At 41.0% G+C, this 19,468-nt stretch overlaps 1 protein-coding gene across 4 annotated transcripts in view; it reads right to left on the reverse strand.

Annotated features, from left to right (window-relative positions):
* The window catches only part of LOC119502507 (anoctamin-1-like), an 80,948-nt gene that overhangs the window by 61,211 nt on the left and 269 nt on the right, over positions 1-19,468 (reverse strand). For 2 of the 4 annotated variants that reach the window (XM_037793550.1, XM_037793559.1), the window contains exons 2-3: positions 19,121-19,181; positions 1,208-1,356 (exon numbers count right to left, since the gene is read on the reverse strand). In XM_037793550.1, coding sequence (XP_037649478.1) covers positions 1,208-1,356; positions 19,121-19,181 — 210 coding nt within the window. Of the gene's footprint in view, positions 1-1,207; positions 1,357-9,187; positions 9,934-12,728; positions 12,967-19,120; positions 19,182-19,468 lie in introns of those variants that run through there. The other 2 variants (XM_037793577.1, XM_037793569.1) reach the window with 2 other exon arrangements.

Consider the following 19,468-nt stretch of genomic DNA (forward strand, 5'->3'; position numbering starts at 1 on the left):
CGATAATAACGTCTTAATGCAAAATCGTTTTAACGCCACACAAATTGTGATTTTAAGGTTGTAGCAGGCTCAGTTTTAAAGCTACAGTGAAGATACTGGCATCATATGAAACTAGGAAAACCTAAGGAATCCATTGACCTCTGACCTCAAGATATGTGAATGTAAATGGGTTCTATTGGTACCCATGAGTCTCCCCTTTACAGACATGCCCACTTTATGATAATCACATGCAGTTTTGGGGCAAGTCATAGTCAAGTCAGCACACTGACACACTGACAGCTGTTGTTGCCTGTTGGGCTGCAGTTTGCCATGTTATGATTTGACAAACTTGACAAATCTCCCTTTAAGGTACGATTTGCTTAACTATTTTAATAGATTGACAGCCCTAGTCCAAACAGATCAGTAAGTCTAAACATCTCAGATTTTCACATCGATGTTCAGAAGACAGTTCAGAGAGTTTGGATTGGTTTCTGTTCATTTCAGTAAGTGGTCTAAATCAACTTGCAGGCATTGCTGCAAATATACAATCCATCACATCGATTCTTTGTAATGAAATGAACTGAAACCACCGACTGTCTGAAGGTAAAAAGTCTGTCTATACCACAATGGTACGGCAATAATGTAAAGTATAAGCAATTTAGTTAATGGGCTCAAATACACAAAACCACCATTGTGGTCCTTTAAAGCAGCACTAGACAGCTCCATGTCAGTGGTTGTTAATGTCGGAGTGATCTGATGAAGACTGTCAGAATCTCAATAATATGCTACATATATATGATAATCACATGCAGTTTGGGGCAAGTCAGCACACTGACACACTGACAGCTGTTGATGCCTGTTGGGCTGCAGTTTGACGTGTTATGATTCGAGCATATTTCTGCACAATATCTGTCATTGTTTTGTGTTAATTGATTTCCAATAATAAATATATACATACATTTGCATAAAGCAGCATATTTGTCCACTCCCATGTTGATAAGACTATTAAATACTTGACAAATCTCCCTTTAAGGTACATTTTGAGCAGATAAAAAATGTGATTAATTTGTGATTAATCACGATTAACTATGGGCAATCTCGTGATTAATTGCGATTAAATGTTTTAATCGATTGGTAAAACCTCTCACTGCCCTCAGTCATTGCTTTACACCACACACTCACTATAACCCAGCAGCACTGAAATGATATCACGGATGGAGTGTCTTACTATGGACTCCTTGGGCTTGGTGTCGACATAGTCCTCATCCAGGTTCTTCTCTTCGCCAGAGACTGGCAGGTAGTTGTCGTAGCTCCTCATCGTGGCTGGCGACTCCTGCTGTAGGCTGCCTGAGTGCTCACCAGCTAGGGCAGGAGAACCTGGGAGAGGAACACAGAGATGGAGTTGTTATTGTAAAGATGGCACTGCCCATGCTGGATGCTCGGTGTGATGATCCTCAGTTGAGGGTTTGATGTGAATATTAGCAGCTCATAAAGGGAAAATGTTACTACCGACCATCTGCTATTATACTCCGTAAAGCAGCAGCACCTCCACATGCACTGCACAAACTGCCAACATCAGTATCATAATGAACCTTTTAGAATAATACTTTGAGATAGGTAATAAGTTTCGTTTCCATGGAAACAATTTGGTTCTTAAATCTAATCTCATAACGCATTTTATCCCCTCGGAGCCCAGCGCCTTCGCTGACTTCACTTGACAGGATGGCAGTGAACACATCACGGTGCACTGCTGTGGAAGGCTCTCTGTCTTCTGACAGATAAACGGCGGGATGCACTCACTCGCCACTCTCCACCATTTACAGGAAACAGCTGTCGCCATGGATACTGATAGACGCCTTGCTTGCTCAACTGTTATATTACAAGCTGTTCCTCTGTAATGATGCACTGATACAGTTGGATTAGGTATCGGTGACAATGGGGTGGATCTATTCAATTCTATTCTATGTTTATATTCTATATACATTATATACTGTAATTTAAATTCCTGTTAAAGTTTTGACCAATTTATTGCTGCATTAAAAAGGTTTACACTTGACTTTTTTTTACCAAGTTACTTGTGTACGATTTATTATTTTAATAATAAATAACAATTCAGTAAATGTATATCTATGTATTTATTTGTTACACTTTGTTTTACGCAGTTAGGAAAGCGATGTTTAAGTCAAGCCTGATGTTTTCTCACACATAAAAGAATGATCCCATTCACTTCCACACAGTGAGGCATACAGCTTATTAATTAAACACTATACTCTGTGTCGGGCAATACCCAAAGCCCGGGTATCGCTATCGGTATCGGAACTGAAAAAGTCAGATTGCTGCATCCCTAACCAAAAATGAGCATGTTCTCAGATAAAGTTTATGAGCTAGTAGTTTTTATTTTCCTTAGGGAGCACAATACATTTCAACAGGAACGCCGTCCTCAGTGTGTTTAATAAAGCTCTGACCGAAGAGGAAACTTATCACAGCAATAAGCAGAAAACACACAGCCAGGTAATCATCCGAGTCTATACTTCAACCTGCTCCTCCGTGGGCCTCAGTCTAATAATCACAACATTTCCTGATGGATATTGTTAATTAATAAAAGCTCAGGAGGCACCATCATAAAGAAAACAGTTTACTGGGTGTTTGTAGTGAGTATCAGTACCCCTGGATAACTGCTTCGGTCGTCCCTCCTCTTCAGTATTCAACACAAAAGGCCTGTTTCCACCGCAGGAACTTTACCCCAGAACCTTTTGAGGAACTCATTGCGTTTCAATAGCAGGGACCAGGGTCTAAATTAAGTTCTGGGGGCATTTTATAGGGCCCTTTTACCACCGAAAAGGCCCTGGTCAGGGGGTAGTACTTTCTGAAAGTACCAGAACTTTTGGGATGACCGTCACTGATTGGTAAAACACACACACACACAGCGTCTTCAACTCGTTCACCGCTTAATTCATAAATAAGGAAGTACTATAGTATTGATTTAGGACCATTTTAGGACGAGGGGAGAGCATTTGTCTTTGTTTGATTCCACTGAAAGTAAAGTTAGGCTCTGCTGTCGGCTTCCAGACTCATTGAAGAAAAGACAGAGAGAGAGAGCATCCTTGGAGCTGCTGAACGCTTATCATTTGTCAATAAGTATGAAAAAACTGCTGTTTGTTTGGAATGGTGATTGCAAAAAACAAAGTCATCTTGAGAGTATGGAAGATGGACTATGTACCCACCTATGGCTTGTGGTTGGGAGAAATGGCAACACTTTACATCTGGAGAGACTGAGATTTTATAATGAAGACAGAGGATGTGTTTGATAAGATCTGGGACCCTTTACTGACATTTCTTCATGGTAAGGACTAATGTTGGATTTGTGATGTAAACAATTTTGCTGCATATATCTACCCTTTGTTTTTTACCTGTTTTTTCATCTATACCTTTTAATGAGAAACTGCTTTTTACCTAGTTAAAGTGTGGATGTGGCTGCTATTATCAGTGATCAAGAATGTGCTGTTTTTTTGTTTGTTCTGTTTGTTTTAGTTTCTTTGGGGGAGAGTGGGTAGATGGGTAAAAAAAAAAGACAGAGAGATCCTGAGGGCGAGCGGTAACATTAGAAGAAGGAGACATAACAGTGGTGCTGTGAATGAGAGGAAGAAATTATTTTCTCATTGTTTCACGGCGTTAACGTTGTAAAGCACAAATAAATAACCATCAAACACTCAACAGATGATTTACTGTGAAGACGGACACTCGAAGTTTCATTTTCCTCCGCTGCATTTCATTCATTACATCCAAAGTGCATCAGTAAATACATGCAGCAGTAATTGTCGTCGCAATGAGATTAAACCTTTAAAATGTTTATTTCCTTCAACGTGTTTTTAGATGAAACAGGCAGACACACTGAACTGCAGGCTGCAGAGTGTGTTTACCGCTGTGACCACAAGCAGCACTCGTCACAAGTCATGTTGCTTCTTCACACATCAACAGATTTACCTAATCGTCGCGGGTCAGGAAAACAACCCGTCTCTCTACATCAGTGAGTCGAAAAGAGATTACTATTGACTTCAGGCTATTCGATCTTTCGGAGGTTATAGCGGGATGAAGATACTGGCGTCATATAAAACTAGAAAAGCTAAGGAATCCATTAGTACCAACCGTGTAACACTAGCTTGTCGTGAAGGAGGTTAAATAACGTTCCAAATTTATGCTAAATTTTGGCGAAGCAAAACTGGCATGGCCATTTTCAAATGGGTCCTTTGACCTCTGACCTCAAGATATGTGAATGAAAATGGGTTCTATGGGTAAAATAAACGTTGGAATTGAATTGTAAAATAAGCCTTTTGCTAATAAAAAGAAATATTTATTAAATAAATGTTAAAGAAGTGATGTTTATTTACTGCACACAACACTGACATTATAGATGCTAAAGTGTGCACCTGTTGTCCCCTCACTACAGCAGCATGTTGTTTGGATTGTATCTTCTTTACTGTCATTATCAAAGAGCAAAAACTGGGAAACATTAATACAAGAAGGATAGTTAAGATAATTAAAAATGGATCTTTTTCTTGAACCTGAGGGTACCAAACATGTTAAATGCCTAAATGTCAATTTTAAATGCTCACTTTCCTCTGAACTGAAGTCCTAACTCTGCTGTTGGCCAGTGGGAGTTGCTGGTGCTGTGAGACGAGATCCCTCGTTGGTTTAATAACACATGACCAAGCATAAGTATTGTTGCTATGGCTAGCCACAATTTAATATACCTTCCACAATCATTTTGTGTTAATTGCTGAATTTACGACATGATACGATACGATACACTTTATTGTCCCCTTGGGGAAATCTGTTTTGGACTCAGTGCTGCACACCATCAGCTGCCTCCACAGCAGCATCAATGAATAGAAACAAACAACAATCCACATGTAAACAGAGAAATGTAAACCTCAAACAACATATATTGCACATTACTCATGTTGCACAAGAACTATCTAAAAACAGAATAAATAAAAGATAAAAATAAGAATAAGAAGAACACCGTGACGCTATTGCACAACTCTCAGCCACAAGAAATATGTAAAATTTCGATCGAGGTGGGAACAAACGAGGTCTTAAAACGGTTCAGTTTGCATCGAGGGACTCTGTATCGTCTGCTAGATGGTAAGAGCTCATGCTCAGAGTGGAGGATGTGAGATGGGTCCGACAATATTCTCTGCGCTTGCCTAAGAACAGACTGCTCATATTTATAGAGTCTAGACCTGCTCTATACGAAAAGCGTCTCGAGATAACTTCGGTTATGATTTCACGCTCTATAAAAATAAATTGAATTGGATTTTGAATGTGTCCTGTTACACAGCCAAGCAGAAAGAGCTTCATCGAGACCGGCATAGTAGGTTGAGTCCCGTCTCTTTGATAAAGCTGGCTACTGTACATTAGACCATAGCTGATATACAGTATTTGCAGCCTTTAATGGCTTCTACAGCGTCTTACAGCGGGTACCAGTGGCTGGGTTGCCTTTTAGAGTGGTGGGTGAAGCGAAAGCCTTCACTTAAACCAAAAGAGACACAAGAAAAAGGACTGCACCAGTTGTTCCTTCAGACACTTAAGTGACCTGTGATTGTGTCTTCCTGACAACAAGCATTTTGTGGTGCTGCACATAATGACGGTCCTCCCTCAGAAGCGAAGGCAGAAGTAGCGCGGTGCTGTTAGACTGCCGCCGCAGAACCTCTTAGGGAGGAGGTTGAGGTGGATGGTTGGTAGGATGCACCGATACGACTTTTTCAGTCCTGATACCGTCGGTACCAACCATGTAATAGTAGCTAAATAACGCTTCCGCTAAATTTTGGCGAGGAAAAACTGTCATGGACATTTTCAAAGGGGTCCCTTGACCTCTGACCTCAAGATATGTAAATGAAAATGGGTTCTATGGGTACCCACGAGTCTCCCCTTTAGAGACATGCCCACATTATGATAATCACATGCAGTTTGGGGGCAAGTCATGGTCAAGTCAGCACACTGACAGATAAAAAACGTGTGATTAATCGTAACTAACTATGGACAATCAATCAAACAAAAAGCCAAAAATGTCCCTAGTGATGCACAAGGGTTAAGAAGCACTAAGACAATATTTAGCCCTATTTCTTTACAGCAACTAGACCTGAATCCTTGACACTTCCAGTATATGAGTCCTTGACCTCAGAGCAGTAAGGTACAGTAATACTGGCTCAGACAGGACGGTGCCTCAGGGTGCAACGTAACAACAACAGAACAGGTGTGTTTGTTTCTGCAGATTTAAATACCTGAAGTGAACTTGATGTTACACGTCTGGCGTGGCAAGTTTGACTCTGTACAGTAAGCTACGTCAGCATTCTGGCACTGTTTACCTCAGATAAACCCAAGCATGCATCCTTCACCAAACATCTGCTCTACGTCTGGTTATTTTATATCATATATTCTGTATATTACATTGCATGATTAAAGCATTTGGTCTGATGTAGTTGCTTCGTACGGCAAGTTTTCACACATATCTGTAATAAGAATACATGTTTTAAGTAATGCACAATCATATAAAATAGATCATATTTTGGGGGTTTATTTCATGTAGTTACAGGTATTCCATGACGACACAACCCTGCCCAAGACTTGATAGAATCTGAAAAGTCTTGGCAGGAAGCCTAGACAGGCGGCACCCAGCGTGGGTCTTGGATTTGTTTTCGCAACATGGGATGTTTTACTGTAAATCAGCATTTACCACTATGATTAGTCCACCTGTCTGAAAGCTGAATACGACTCTGCACGCACGAGGTTGTCTTTTTTATTATTCATGTCCGGATTTAATATGCAAAAGCGGTGTGTTAGCGTGGTTAACAGGTTAGGAAAAACATGTTTCCGCATGTCGTGCAAGCTAATTAGACAGAGACAATATCTCCAGGAAAAAAAAAACTGGAATAATCACTTGCGCATTTCCTTGAGAACTGGTGCTGGGAACACACAAGGATGTTTGGTAAGCCCGGAATCTCAATACCTGCTGAAAGAGGGCCATTGTCACCGTTTACAGTTGAATGAAATAACCATCTACCAGGATGTGGTGAGATCTGTTGACTCTGATAGGTGATGTGAACTGACAGTGTGTTTGCACTGCAGCTATCAACACCAATTTGTACATATCAACCACAAATATTCACATCACATGTGGCAAAAAGTGCTGCCTCTTTGTTTCACAGGAAAGAGGAGCGTGCCGCATAATCCGATGAATCGTTGTTTCAGCACACGTTGCCTTTCTCCAGGAGGAAATATATAGGCGTGACATATATAGAATTAATAGAGCAGGTGAGGCAAACCAAGCTCCCAAGGTAGTGCATTGGTACCAACCATGTCATATTACTTTGTCATGAAGGAGGTTAAATAACGCTCCAAACTTACGCTAAATTTTGGCGAGGAAAAACTGGCATGGCCATTTTCAAAGGGGTCCCTTGACCTCTGACCTCCAGATATGTGAATGTAAATGGGTTCTATGAGTACCCACGAGTCTCCCCTTTACAGACATGCCCACTTTATGATAATCACATGCAGTTTGGGGCAAGTCATAGTAAAGTCAGCACACTGACACACTGACAGCTGTTGTTGCCTGTTGGGCTGCAGTTTGCCATGTTATGATTTGAGCATATGTTTTATGCTAAATGCAGTACCTGTGAGGGTTTCTGGACAATATCTGTCATTGTTTTGTGTTGTTAATTGATTTCCAATAATAAATATATACGTACATTTGCATAAAGCAGCATATTTGCCCACTCCCATGTTGATAAGAGGATTAAATACTTGACAAATCTCCCTTTAAGGTACATTTTGAACAGATTCAATTGTGCGATTAAATATTTTAATCGAATGACAGCCGCAGTTTAAAGCTGCACTAATAAATATGTTTATAGGGATGTCCTCGACCAAAGAACTTCTTAGTCGACTAACACTCATACATTTTTGTCGACTAATCAATTAGTTGATTTAATCGACAGATCTGTAAAACTGAGTTTCTCCACAAAGCATCACACAAAAGCACCACTTTAAATCTGGTGTTTACCAAAGATGTGCTCATTAGTTTCTTGGAAAGAAGTCATTCAGCATGAAAAAGTATAAAAAAATTGCTAAATAAATCTTAAGTCAACTGAGACCAAAATGACTTATTAGTCGACTAAAGGTACGTGTCCACAGCCTCCGTCCTTTCCACGCTTTCCATTCATTGTCTATGTAAGTAGCCGAGCGATGCATTCTGGTAGCGTGGCGGTGCGATTCGAGAGACGGACCGTCACGTCGCCCGCTCCTTATTCGCATAAAGTTGAGGTCTAGGCTACTTTATGCAAATCACGGGCGTCCGATGCGACTCGCCGCTTCTGGAAACTCCCAAGAAACTTTTAAACTAAACGTTGTCGATCCAAAATGAAGACAGATTCAGCAACTGCACGGTTTATTTCTCGCATTAAATGTTTTCAGAAACACATTTCGTTGAACTATTTTCGTGATATAAGAGAAGAAAGTTTCCAAACTAGCCGCAATATTTTTTCTGGTTTGAAAGCTGGGAGCAGCAGCCCACGGAGGGGAAGCGTTCGTACAATCAGGTGTCTAGTGGCAGCCCATCAAGCGTCCAATGCTGGGAAGCAAAGCGATTCATAAGATACCATCGGAGTGGGCAGCCCTAGTTTACATTCACAATGGATCAAATGACTATGCAGTGTGGTGAACCCACAAAGAATTACCTAACTATACAGCTCCCCTTATGGAGCCTTTTAGCGATTGTTTTGGTTTTTAGGAGCCACAGCTTCACTGTTTTGGTTCACCGCTCTCATATGTCATGTTTCCAGCAGCAGCAGCTGGATTTTGCATGTGGCCAGGTTGAACCCAGAGGAGCTACAGTGTGAATATCTATGCCAACTGTCTGCAAAAATCTGAAGTATCACTTTATGATTAAGGTTCAGACAAGTTAAAGCAATAAAGAAAATCATTGCATGCATGTTATAAAATGACCATCATGTCCACAGCAGTCACAAATCAGCAGCATCTTACTGTAATGTGAAGGACTCCAAGTATCAGAGCACCCACATGTGCATCATCAAATTGAGTGCAAACAGATGCCTTTTTATTATCTCAAGCCAGTGCGCACAAATCATCATCATCATTACATTCCTGCATTTCTTGCAAAAATGTGAGGCATTTAAAGCTCTCCTCTTACCAGGATCCTCTGCACTACCATGGTGATTTACGCTCCCGACCTGCTCGTCGTATCCGTCATCTGGTCGCTCCATCTGAGTCTAAAAAACGCGCTCCTGGTCCAGGTCTGGGTCCAGGTCTGTACTGTTACAGCATCTATCCCTCCGTGTGCTGTTGCATGGAAACGCTGCACGGAGAGCTACCACTTGTTCATTTCTTTAGGAAAGCTGATAGTCAGACTGTCCAAAAATAAACTATTTATCCAAATGAAGCGACTAATATCTATTTATTCTAATGAGATGATTAGAGAAGGTGTAGATAAATGACATAACTATCTGTCAGAATGAGACTATTCTGTACTAGAAGCACATCTCGTCTGTGTGTGAGGACGCTCTCTGTCTAACTGAGATGATCCACTAACTCACACAGAGACACACAGACAGACAGTAGAGTGATAAAGACGCAGGAGCGAAAATCGTGCCAAACGGTTTAGAATGATGGTGCATTCAAGTCCCATAGGAAAAAACAGGGAAATGTGTGTTTCTTGCCTCACCTGGCCACAGCTCATCTCAGGTTTCAGGTTTCCACTAGTTATTCCTACAAGGAGTGCATCAGATTTTTTTTTTTTGAAGATCGAGTTTGCAATTTTAGTTAACCCCTTCTTATACAACTTGCTTTATTTCATCTTGTGGTTCAGATCATATGATATCATATGAAAAGTGTTTTATATACTGCTTCAATCAATGTTTATATGTGTGTACTTTAACATTTATTTGTTTTAGAAAGATTAAAGCTGCAGCAGGCAGAATATTTTTTGCATCATTGGGCAAAAAAATCCATAATAACCTTTCAGCTCATCTCAGTTTTCAGGTTTCCACCAGTTATTCCTACAAGGAGTGCATCATGATTTGTTTTGACGATCGAGTTTACATTTTTAGTTAACCCTTCTAATACAATTCCATGGTAGGGAAGTATAACTTGCTTTATTTCCCCTTGTGGTTCAGATCATATGATATCATATGAAAAGCACAAGTGTTTTATATACTTCTTCAATCAATGTTTATATGTGTCTACTTTAACATTTATTTGTTTTAGAAAGATTAAAGCGACAGTAGGCAGAATATTTTTGGCATCATTGGAAAATAAATTCATAATAACCTTTCAGCATATTGTAATTCAAGTGTTCTGAGAGAAAACTAGACTTCCGCACCTCCTCATGGCTCTGTTTTCAGGCTTTAAAAAATCGACTTTGACCAATCACAGGTAATTTCATTGAGAGAGAGCGTTCCTATTGGCTGTGGTCCGGCTGATGGGCGGTGCTTGGTATTTCCTCAACTTGATCTCAACATAGCTGCCGGGTCACAAACTTTCTAATTTTTACAGCTAAACCGTGCACTACAAGATGATTCTGAAGACATTTGAGGAGAGAAATAAGCATTACAATAACAGAATATTCATTCGTATTTAATCAGCACTGCCTAGTTTGACCGTTTGGTCGGAGTTTGCGAGTAGGAATAACTGACATCCCTTCACATCAGCAGTGTTAAAGGGATTGTTTGTAACTTTTTACACGTATAAATCTACCGGGTCGGGATCCCATGCGCGCTCGAATGTGACCGGACTCTTTGCTCCTCTGCCTGCTTGCCTTCACTCACACACCACGCACGTTCTCGCTCCACCTCTACACGTGCATGCGCGCTCACTACACACTGCAGAAGAGTTAGTTTAGCTCTGAGAATATCTAGTGAATGTACAGTGGACGTTTGTGCAGAAATAACTGCTGCAGCTCCTCCAGACCAACAGAGGTTTCCCGTGTCTTGTGAAGTGACGGAGCTCCGCAGCGAGTAACGTTATCTTCTCCGACCGGGTGCCGGTGTCTCCCTGTGGGCTCAGTCGGGAGACGATAACGTTTATTTTCCTGCGTCAGCCCCGGAAAGCCAACACTAGGATCAGCATTGATTCATGGAGAGACCTTCGTCTGGTCAGCTAACATTACTGCCAAGCAGGTGAAATACAGAGCGATATTGTGGTTTAAGCTGACGTGTGTCGCCTCACTGTTTTGAGAGATGCTCGTTCATGTCTATGTAGAGCGAGCAAGCGAGAGCAACAGGACGCTGACTTTCATTTGACTTAACGGCCACAGGTGTCGCTGTTAACAAGCAATTCTGATTCTTACAAACAGTCCCTTTAAGTGTTAGAAATGGGTTGAATTATGGGAGGAGGGAACATGCAGTTGCTTTAACTACAGTATGAGGCTTGTGAGTATTGATATTTCCCATGCCTGTGAATGCATCTTTGTTCTCGAGCATCACTGCACCAGCTGGTGTCGCCCACACGCGCTGGGGTCCTCCAGTAGGCGCGAGGTGATCAGAGGAGCGCACGAGCGAAATACTGTAAAGGTGGTGGTCTAGCGTAAAACCGGATAATAATAAAAAAAGAGAGAATAAAAGACAAACAGAGAGAGATACCTCCTGATATGTTATTTTAACAGCTTCACACACTAGCAGCACCAAATGATCAATATGAAACTATGCAATGTGTAGAGGCAGCTTATTGCTCTTAACCGTCCTAGCCACTTCTAGCAGGATGTAAAGGTTTCTGACTCAGGTAGACTACCATGTCCGACTTCCACCTTCTGCAGACACGCACTCCTTGATCAGCTTCAAAGATGAGGCTCATATAGTGAGTGAAAAGTTTATTCCAGGAAAATTAAAACAAACAAAAATATATCCACATGACAAATCTTGCACTATCAAAGACAAAACCCACATCATTGAGTCTATATAGATCAAAGCCCATTCTAATACATGACTAACTGACCTCAATTATAATGTATGTCAAACATTTTTTATGGCATAACACTTTGTAATTTTTAAATGATAATCAAATGCAAAAACTGTAAATAATACAATATGGCTCTTACACAATGAATGAAGCTGCTTCAGAGGACATGTCTGCATGGAGACTACAGACACAGAATGTCTTAAATACCTGCAGTCATTGCATGTCCCAGCAAGAATGACAAGAAAGAAATGTCTCCGTTTCGTTTATCTCCTCAACTATGTGATACTAATCTGCTGCCTGTCAGTGGAGAGGACTCGCTCCTTGCTCCTTGGAGAGATACAGACAGTATACGGAGATTCATTCATACCATAAACCAGCTTTCCCTGGGCATCAACTGAACACTGATCATTAAAAATCCACTCAATACCTACACTATTAGCCTATCCATAAACCATCCACCAACATGACAGTAAAGCAAACACATCACGGTTCAAACTGAGCCTCAGGACACTGCGAGTCAATCTGGGTAACCCGAGTGTGTAAAGGAAACTCCCTTATCCTTATACTGGAGCCAATAAGAAAAAAATCTCCAATCAGGCTACTGTGCCAGCATTGGTTAAGGTTCAGCAAAATGATAATGAAATGTGCACATCATAGATAAAGAACTCTACCTAGGTGCCATTTACACGCAGAGCGAATGAATGAAAGAAGAGCAAACAAGCTCAGGTTTCGGAGCTAATTTGAATTTTAAAGGAGCAGCAAATTAAGTCAATATTTACCTTTTTTTCCAGAGTTAAAGTGAAGCCGTTTGCCGGGTAGAAGAAGGCAGACAGACAGGAATAATTCGACCAGGTAACACGTCCCACTCACCTGTGTGCAGATGGGGCGGAGGAGGAAATGCGTCTGGCCTCCTCAGGTATAACAACTCTCCTCCCACTCAGCAGCTCAGGGAGAACATGAAGTCATTGGTGGCCCATGCAACGTGACAGAGTGAAAACGTGGGACGCACTGCTGATTGGCCCGGAGCCCAAACACACAAACTTATTCTACAAATAAACCTACAACACTTACATCCTGTCCATGTGTCTTTTATTTTGTGATCAGATATTAGGTCTTATCTTTGTGTCAACTTTATTTCAGTCAAGCCTTACAGGGGAGTTTCCTCAGGTGAGACAGACATTCCCATGCAGGCGTGTGTGGACTTGCAGTATTAGACTGCCTGGAAAGCTTTCACACGCCCCCACCTCTGAACCCACAAGGTGGTACAAAGAGACACAGAATTGACAGCAAAGCAAGCTTTTTGACGAACAGATAAGAGGTCAAATGTGGGGAATAATTATGTTGTCTGCAAAGCGTCTTACACAGAGTACACCAGCAAACCAAACTACTATAAAGGCCTCCTGGTGTGTTTTCCTACCAAATGTTTTGACAACATTTACATAGTCAAAGTGAGGCTATGTCTGCATGCTGTCACCGGAGGACAAAATGGGACGTTTACACATCCACCTGTTCCCTTATTTACTGTATGGAAGCGTGGAAATGAAGTGAAGTGACCGTGCTTGTCTGGGAACAGTGATCCGGATCCCTCAGGCATCAGTAATACTGGATCAGCATTCTTACTGGGGAACTAAAATGTGATTATGATGACTAATATAAGTATTGGTTTGGATAGTACTGCTAGTATTACTGGGATGTGTAGCAGTGGCAATAGTATTAGTAAGCCTACTTGCATTAGTTGCAGTAGTAGTAAAAGTATGTAGGAGCCATGAACAATTTCAGAAAGGAGTAATGTTTGATGTTAATTAGGTTTGTAATGGTTCATATTTTTGGTATTTGTTAGTGTTTGTGATATTGTCATTTATTATATTATTATATTATATAGCTATTTTCTAGCAATTTTGCGCACGTTATGGATGAGTTGATCATTTTCATTAAACCAGATTTTGTTCAACTTATTTTTTGAATTTCAGTGCATCATTTTGGTAGCAAGTTGGACAAGCGAACCGGGCCGTTCTCAGCCCCTCAGCGGCTCGTTTCCTGAAGTCGCTACAGTATAGCTTTAGAAGTAGCAGCAGCAGTAGTAGTGGACATTGCAATCATAGCAGTATCAGTTGTACTATTACAACTACTACTACTACTACTGCTAATACTACTGTTTCCACTTCTACAGCCGTTACTGTTACTGCAGCATTTCCAGGAAATTTGGTATTGTACATTTCTGCAAATCATGAATGCGCAGAGCAAGTGACACAGTATATCGAACAGCTGTATAGTATAACTTACGCTAGCTACGTTGTTACGCTTTTACATTGCTACGCTTTTACATTGCTACGTTTTTACGTTGCTACGCTGCATTGGTACATTGCGTTGTTACGCTGCGTTATTATTTGCGCACGAACATGATCTTTTTTCTAACCTTAACCTATTAGTTTTATTGCCTAAACCTAACCAATCGTTTCACAACATTAACCATGTGTCATTGTGCGTTTCTGTAAGCGTGACACGAGGCTGACATGAAACATATTTATGAAGCATATTTTTGGTTCAGAAACGTTGTCATTCAACGTATCCTTTGGTTTGCAGAAACATAAAATGCCAAAAAAAAATCTGGGTTGGGCAGCGCAATAGAAGCTGATAGAGGTTGACCTGTCCTCATGCAGTACAGTAAATAGGTGCACAAGCCACAAGAATTTTCTGTTGCCAGGACATGAAAGACATCTTCAGTTGGAACCACATTGGGATCTGGTGTGGAATTTAACATGAACTTACAGACAAATAATAATTAAAACTCTGTGTAGGTGAGGGTGTCCCTGTAGGGGTTTGAATAGGTGTGTCTTGCTGCTTGCACTCAGGCAGACATGCAGAGTCATCCATACATTCTTAGTCAATCCATAATTCAACACAGAATAAGTGCATTTCAGAAAGTAACCAAACCTGACCGACGCCACCAGCGTGGTTTGAATCAATAGTGAGAAAAGTCTGCTGAGAGATAGCAGCTTCAGAGTGTTTTGTTACCTGCTCTGCTTGCGTCTTCACACAAGGTGGCAAATCAAGACCAGGGAGTGCTGTTTGCAAAATATTTCCCAAATGGGTGTCAGTGTGGACACTGGGGGGGAGACTGAAATTCAAGCCTCCCCAGTGCTGCAGGTAAGGAGCCAGAGCAGAACATGGTCTGAGGGGAGGGAATTGTGCATTTGCATGAGCTTAGTCCACCTATTGTGTTTCTCTCTACTAATACCAAGACTTCCATAGCCCTGGGTGTTGTTTTACACACCACACCCAAGCCTTGCAGAAGACTCACCATGCAGATCACATCAGAGGGCTGCTGAAATACCACATTTTGGCAAAATGGCCAAAGCACTTCTCTGCGTAGCTCTATACACAAACATAAAAAACAGTTATTAAAGCAGTTTATTTTATTCAAGAATGCAGCTCAGCTTTACAGAAACAAAAAAGATGCAAGAAAAGTTGAAGTAAAAGATCATAAATCTACTTCTCTGTAGAGTATAGGGTTGCTAATAGCACACTTGGAAGATGTCAAAGCTCTGCACTGCTCTTCACCTCACATAAGCCCTCAGGTTTACCTGCGAGTGTCGTCCCACACATGCGTATTTCCAGGAAAGTTTGGTGCCGTCATTACTACAGGTACGTAGAGTATATTCCACCCTATGAGTCATAGCTGTTAACATGGTAACTAAAGAGTCACAGCTGGAACTGTGTCAACAGTTGTAGTATTCAAACCAGTTCTGGTGGAAGAACGAGGAAACGGTCGGTACTGTGATTATTAAAACACAGAACTGATCACTGTTGCCAGCATTATCATGATTCCACAGAAAAGTGTTTGCCTTTCCACTGAACAGCAGCCACTTTGTAATGTAGGCCAATAGACTTGTCAAGCCAGCTGGGAAACAGGAAGCGATCCGTCTTTGTTCCCATGTAAAGAAACCATGAAAATACATGCTTGAAATCAGAATTGCACGGTGAATACGCGCTCTTACTTTGTAAATGGCAACTTCCGGTCGCAGAATATGAAAAAAACAGGCGTTTTTTTTCGTTTCTGTCTTCTAGTGATTTTATTTTTAGAAATAGAAAGTGAAAATCAACCAGTTTTTTTTAGTTTAGTTCATCCCTTTTTGACCCTGATAAAGAAAAATGGCCTTGTATTTCAATTTAGATTTTTGTATTTTAAAACGAAAATCAAATAACCACTCATTTGTTTTTTAATATTTGTGAAAGGAAAATCAAATGACCAAAAGATACACTAACCTTTTCAACAACAATCTGTTTATTTTTTATTATTTTTTTGGTTTGGTTATTCATATCCACACCAGCCGATCAGTATCAAGAATTCTCAGTGTTCATGGACAGATATATACGTAAACAGCACGAGGAGGCTTTGAAATGAAAATGCTAACCAGCTAGCCCCGGCCCGTCCCGTCTTGTAATACCACCTGCACCTCGAGAGACGATAGTGAGTCACTATAGCGTCCAGTCTGCCCTCAATATAACGAGAAAAACAAGAAAATGACTCGCACCCTTGCCTCGTCGTCCCCTACTACTACTACTCCTATTACTTCACCAGGAGAGCGTCATCTCTGGGAGACGTAACCCCAGTTAGCTCAAAGTCAGCTAGTTTGAGCTGGCTGAATACGAGTCGCTGTGGCCGCTGGCTGGGCGTCCTCCTTGCGGCCAGGAGACCACCTGGAGGACGAAACAAAGTCCCTGGTTGTTTTCTCATTTCTGCCACTATGGATTTAATCCAATAAACAAACTATCAAAGCGTACACGAACCCCGGTTAATGCCACGGTAAACACGAGATTATAAGATAGCAGTGTTTCTTTGACCGGCTCTCAGTGTTTCAGCAGTTTGGTTTAATTTAGCGTATTCTTACCCTGTTGCTATCTAGTTAGTTGGCTTATTTTGACTGTAATTTTAGATTGTATGGACCCAGTAGTAGAGTTGAAATGCTGCCCCCTATTTGTTTGGAGCATATGGCTACATACACATTGCACTTGGGGCGGCAGTAGCTCATTGGGTAGAGTGGTCGTCCTTTAACCACAAGGTTGGCGGTCCGATCCCAGCTCCTGCTGTCTGCATGTTGAAGTGCCCTTGAGCGAGACACTGAACCACAAGTTTTTCCCCGGGGGCTTTACAGCAGCCCGCTGCTCCTAACTGCTTAGGATGGGTTAAATGCAGAGGTCAAATTTCATGTATACTGGTTGTAATTAAGTTAAAGTTTTTTTTCTCTGAGACTGCCCTCACCAGAAAAACAACAGCATCGGTCATTTGTTAAAAAAACAAAAACAACCACATTTAGGAGAGCGACCTATGCAGTCATGTGAATAATGAAAAAGCAAAGAGCAGAAGTGAAAGTGCCACAAAACCTCTTAGGATTGAGGTGAGGTTGGGTGGTTGTGCATGCAAAGAGTCTCAAGGCCACAGATTGTTTCCCGTTTCCTCTCCACACTCAACGTTTCTTTTAACCATGACTGCAGGTTATATAGTACCATAGTGGTTATGCATGTCAAGTGTTTTCATCCATTATTGTTTTCATATAACTGAAAAACATGTGGAAAAGTTAACAATGAAGTGACATCCTTGGAATAACATTTTTCCCACCAAACCTGCATCCAATTGCCAAAAACCTGAATCCCTAAGTACAGTAGTATCTTGTAACACAGGAGGGAGCGTACTGCACACACACCTACTTGAAGAGTTTGCAGACTCTCAGACTGACGGTGTGAATGTCTCTCACCTCTGTGTGCTCACGTCTTCTCACCACAGAACAAACTGTGCTCTGGACCTTTGGTGGAAATGTGAAGAGGAATATCTGGACCAGTAACACAGCAATATTGTGCTTCTGACCTCAACACAATGTGTGTGCTGTGACCCCACCAGAGACTTCTGAACCTCAGATGTACCGTTTCAGTGCTTTTATTCAATGTGTCTTTGAGTGGAGTGCATTCATTTTTTTTACTACTAATGACTTCAGAGGTTCGGAAAGTCCCAGCCATCACCCTCTGCAACATAAGATCATTGTTTGTGCTGGTTCTTAACATTGTGAAAAGATACATGGACACAGATACTGCCAGGAATGTTGAAATCTTTAGGGTGATACAGCATGTTCAATATTTCAAGAGTTATACCTCTGAATCAAGATCTGGCTTTCCCTACTGCATAGCAAGTGATTTATTCTTCTTATTCTACTGTACTCTGTCAAAAGTTTGGCTTTGGGCTTTCTGCACACCATTGTCTTTGTGTGGCTGGAAAATCCAGTTTTGTTCAAAAGGAACCTGAAGTGGAGCTGCAGTTGGATGAGCAAGCCTCGTCAGATTCAGAGAAACACTGATGTTGGACTACTCTGCCAAACCCAAGATTACATTCAGGGAGGTGGGGTTTTTTGACGTAAAGATGATTTGTATAATATTTAAACTATGGTATGGGAAATATTAATGCTAATAAAACATTTGGTTAAGGTTAGGGAAAGATCGCAGTGACAGTTAAACCTGCAGTAGGCAGTATATATTTTTGGCATCATTTGGCAACAATTCCATAATAACCTTTCAGCATATTGTAATTCAAGTGTTCTGAGAGAAAACTAGACTTCTGCTCCTCCTCATGGCTCTGTTTTCAGGCTTTAAAAAAAATCCCATGACGGAAGACTTTGACCAATCACAGGTCATTTCAGAGAGAGAGCGTTCCTATTGGCTGTTCATTCAACGGAGGCAGCTGTCAATCACTCGCAAACTCCGATCAAACAGTCAAACTAGGCAGCGCTAGTGAAATATGAATCAATATTCTGTTACTGTAATGACTATGTCTCTCCTCAAATGTTTTCAGAAACATCTCGTAGTGTACTGTTTAGCTGTAAAATGAAAAAAGTTTGCTCCTGCTGGTGGGCGGTGCTTGGTATTCCCGCAACTGATCTCAACATGGCAGCCAGGTCACACTTTTTCTGTAAAATGGTTCTTTATTCCAACAATATCTAAAAAGGCCAAATATGAAATTTAAAATACAATGTGACCTTAAAATATTAGAGCTGCCAGTCCAAAATTAAACTAAACAAAACTAAGCTGAGGCAACTGTTGGAGAGGCAGACTACACTGAGGAGGGTGCAGGGGTGCTACCGCTTACTCACTTTGGGTGCAACTTAACTCACTCTTAACTCACATGCAATAGGTGGAGGTACCTCACCATGGGTGCCTCGCCTTCCAACAAAGTGACTCAGCTTCTGAAAGAAAAATACAGCAAGAATTAAACAACCAAACAGAATAAATACAAAGAACCCAGTTAGTTAAAAGGCAAAATAACTCAAGCCAACTAATAAACAAAATGGTCAAAGCTAATACCCAAATAAATCAACAAAGCAGTATAAACAAACAAGTTACTCAAACCAAACTAGTGAACTAGGGCAAAAAGAACAAAACAATTACTCAAACTAATCAAAACAAAAGTATTTTAATGGGATAAAACAATGAGTATAAATGGGGGGGCAAAAACAGCAGCAGTGTTACTTTA

Source organism: Sebastes umbrosus, chromosome 2 (genome assembly GCF_015220745.1).
Source record: "Sebastes umbrosus isolate fSebUmb1 chromosome 2, fSebUmb1.pri, whole genome shotgun sequence".
In the NCBI taxonomy this organism is placed as follows: domain Eukaryota; kingdom Metazoa; phylum Chordata; class Actinopteri; order Perciformes; family Sebastidae; genus Sebastes; species Sebastes umbrosus.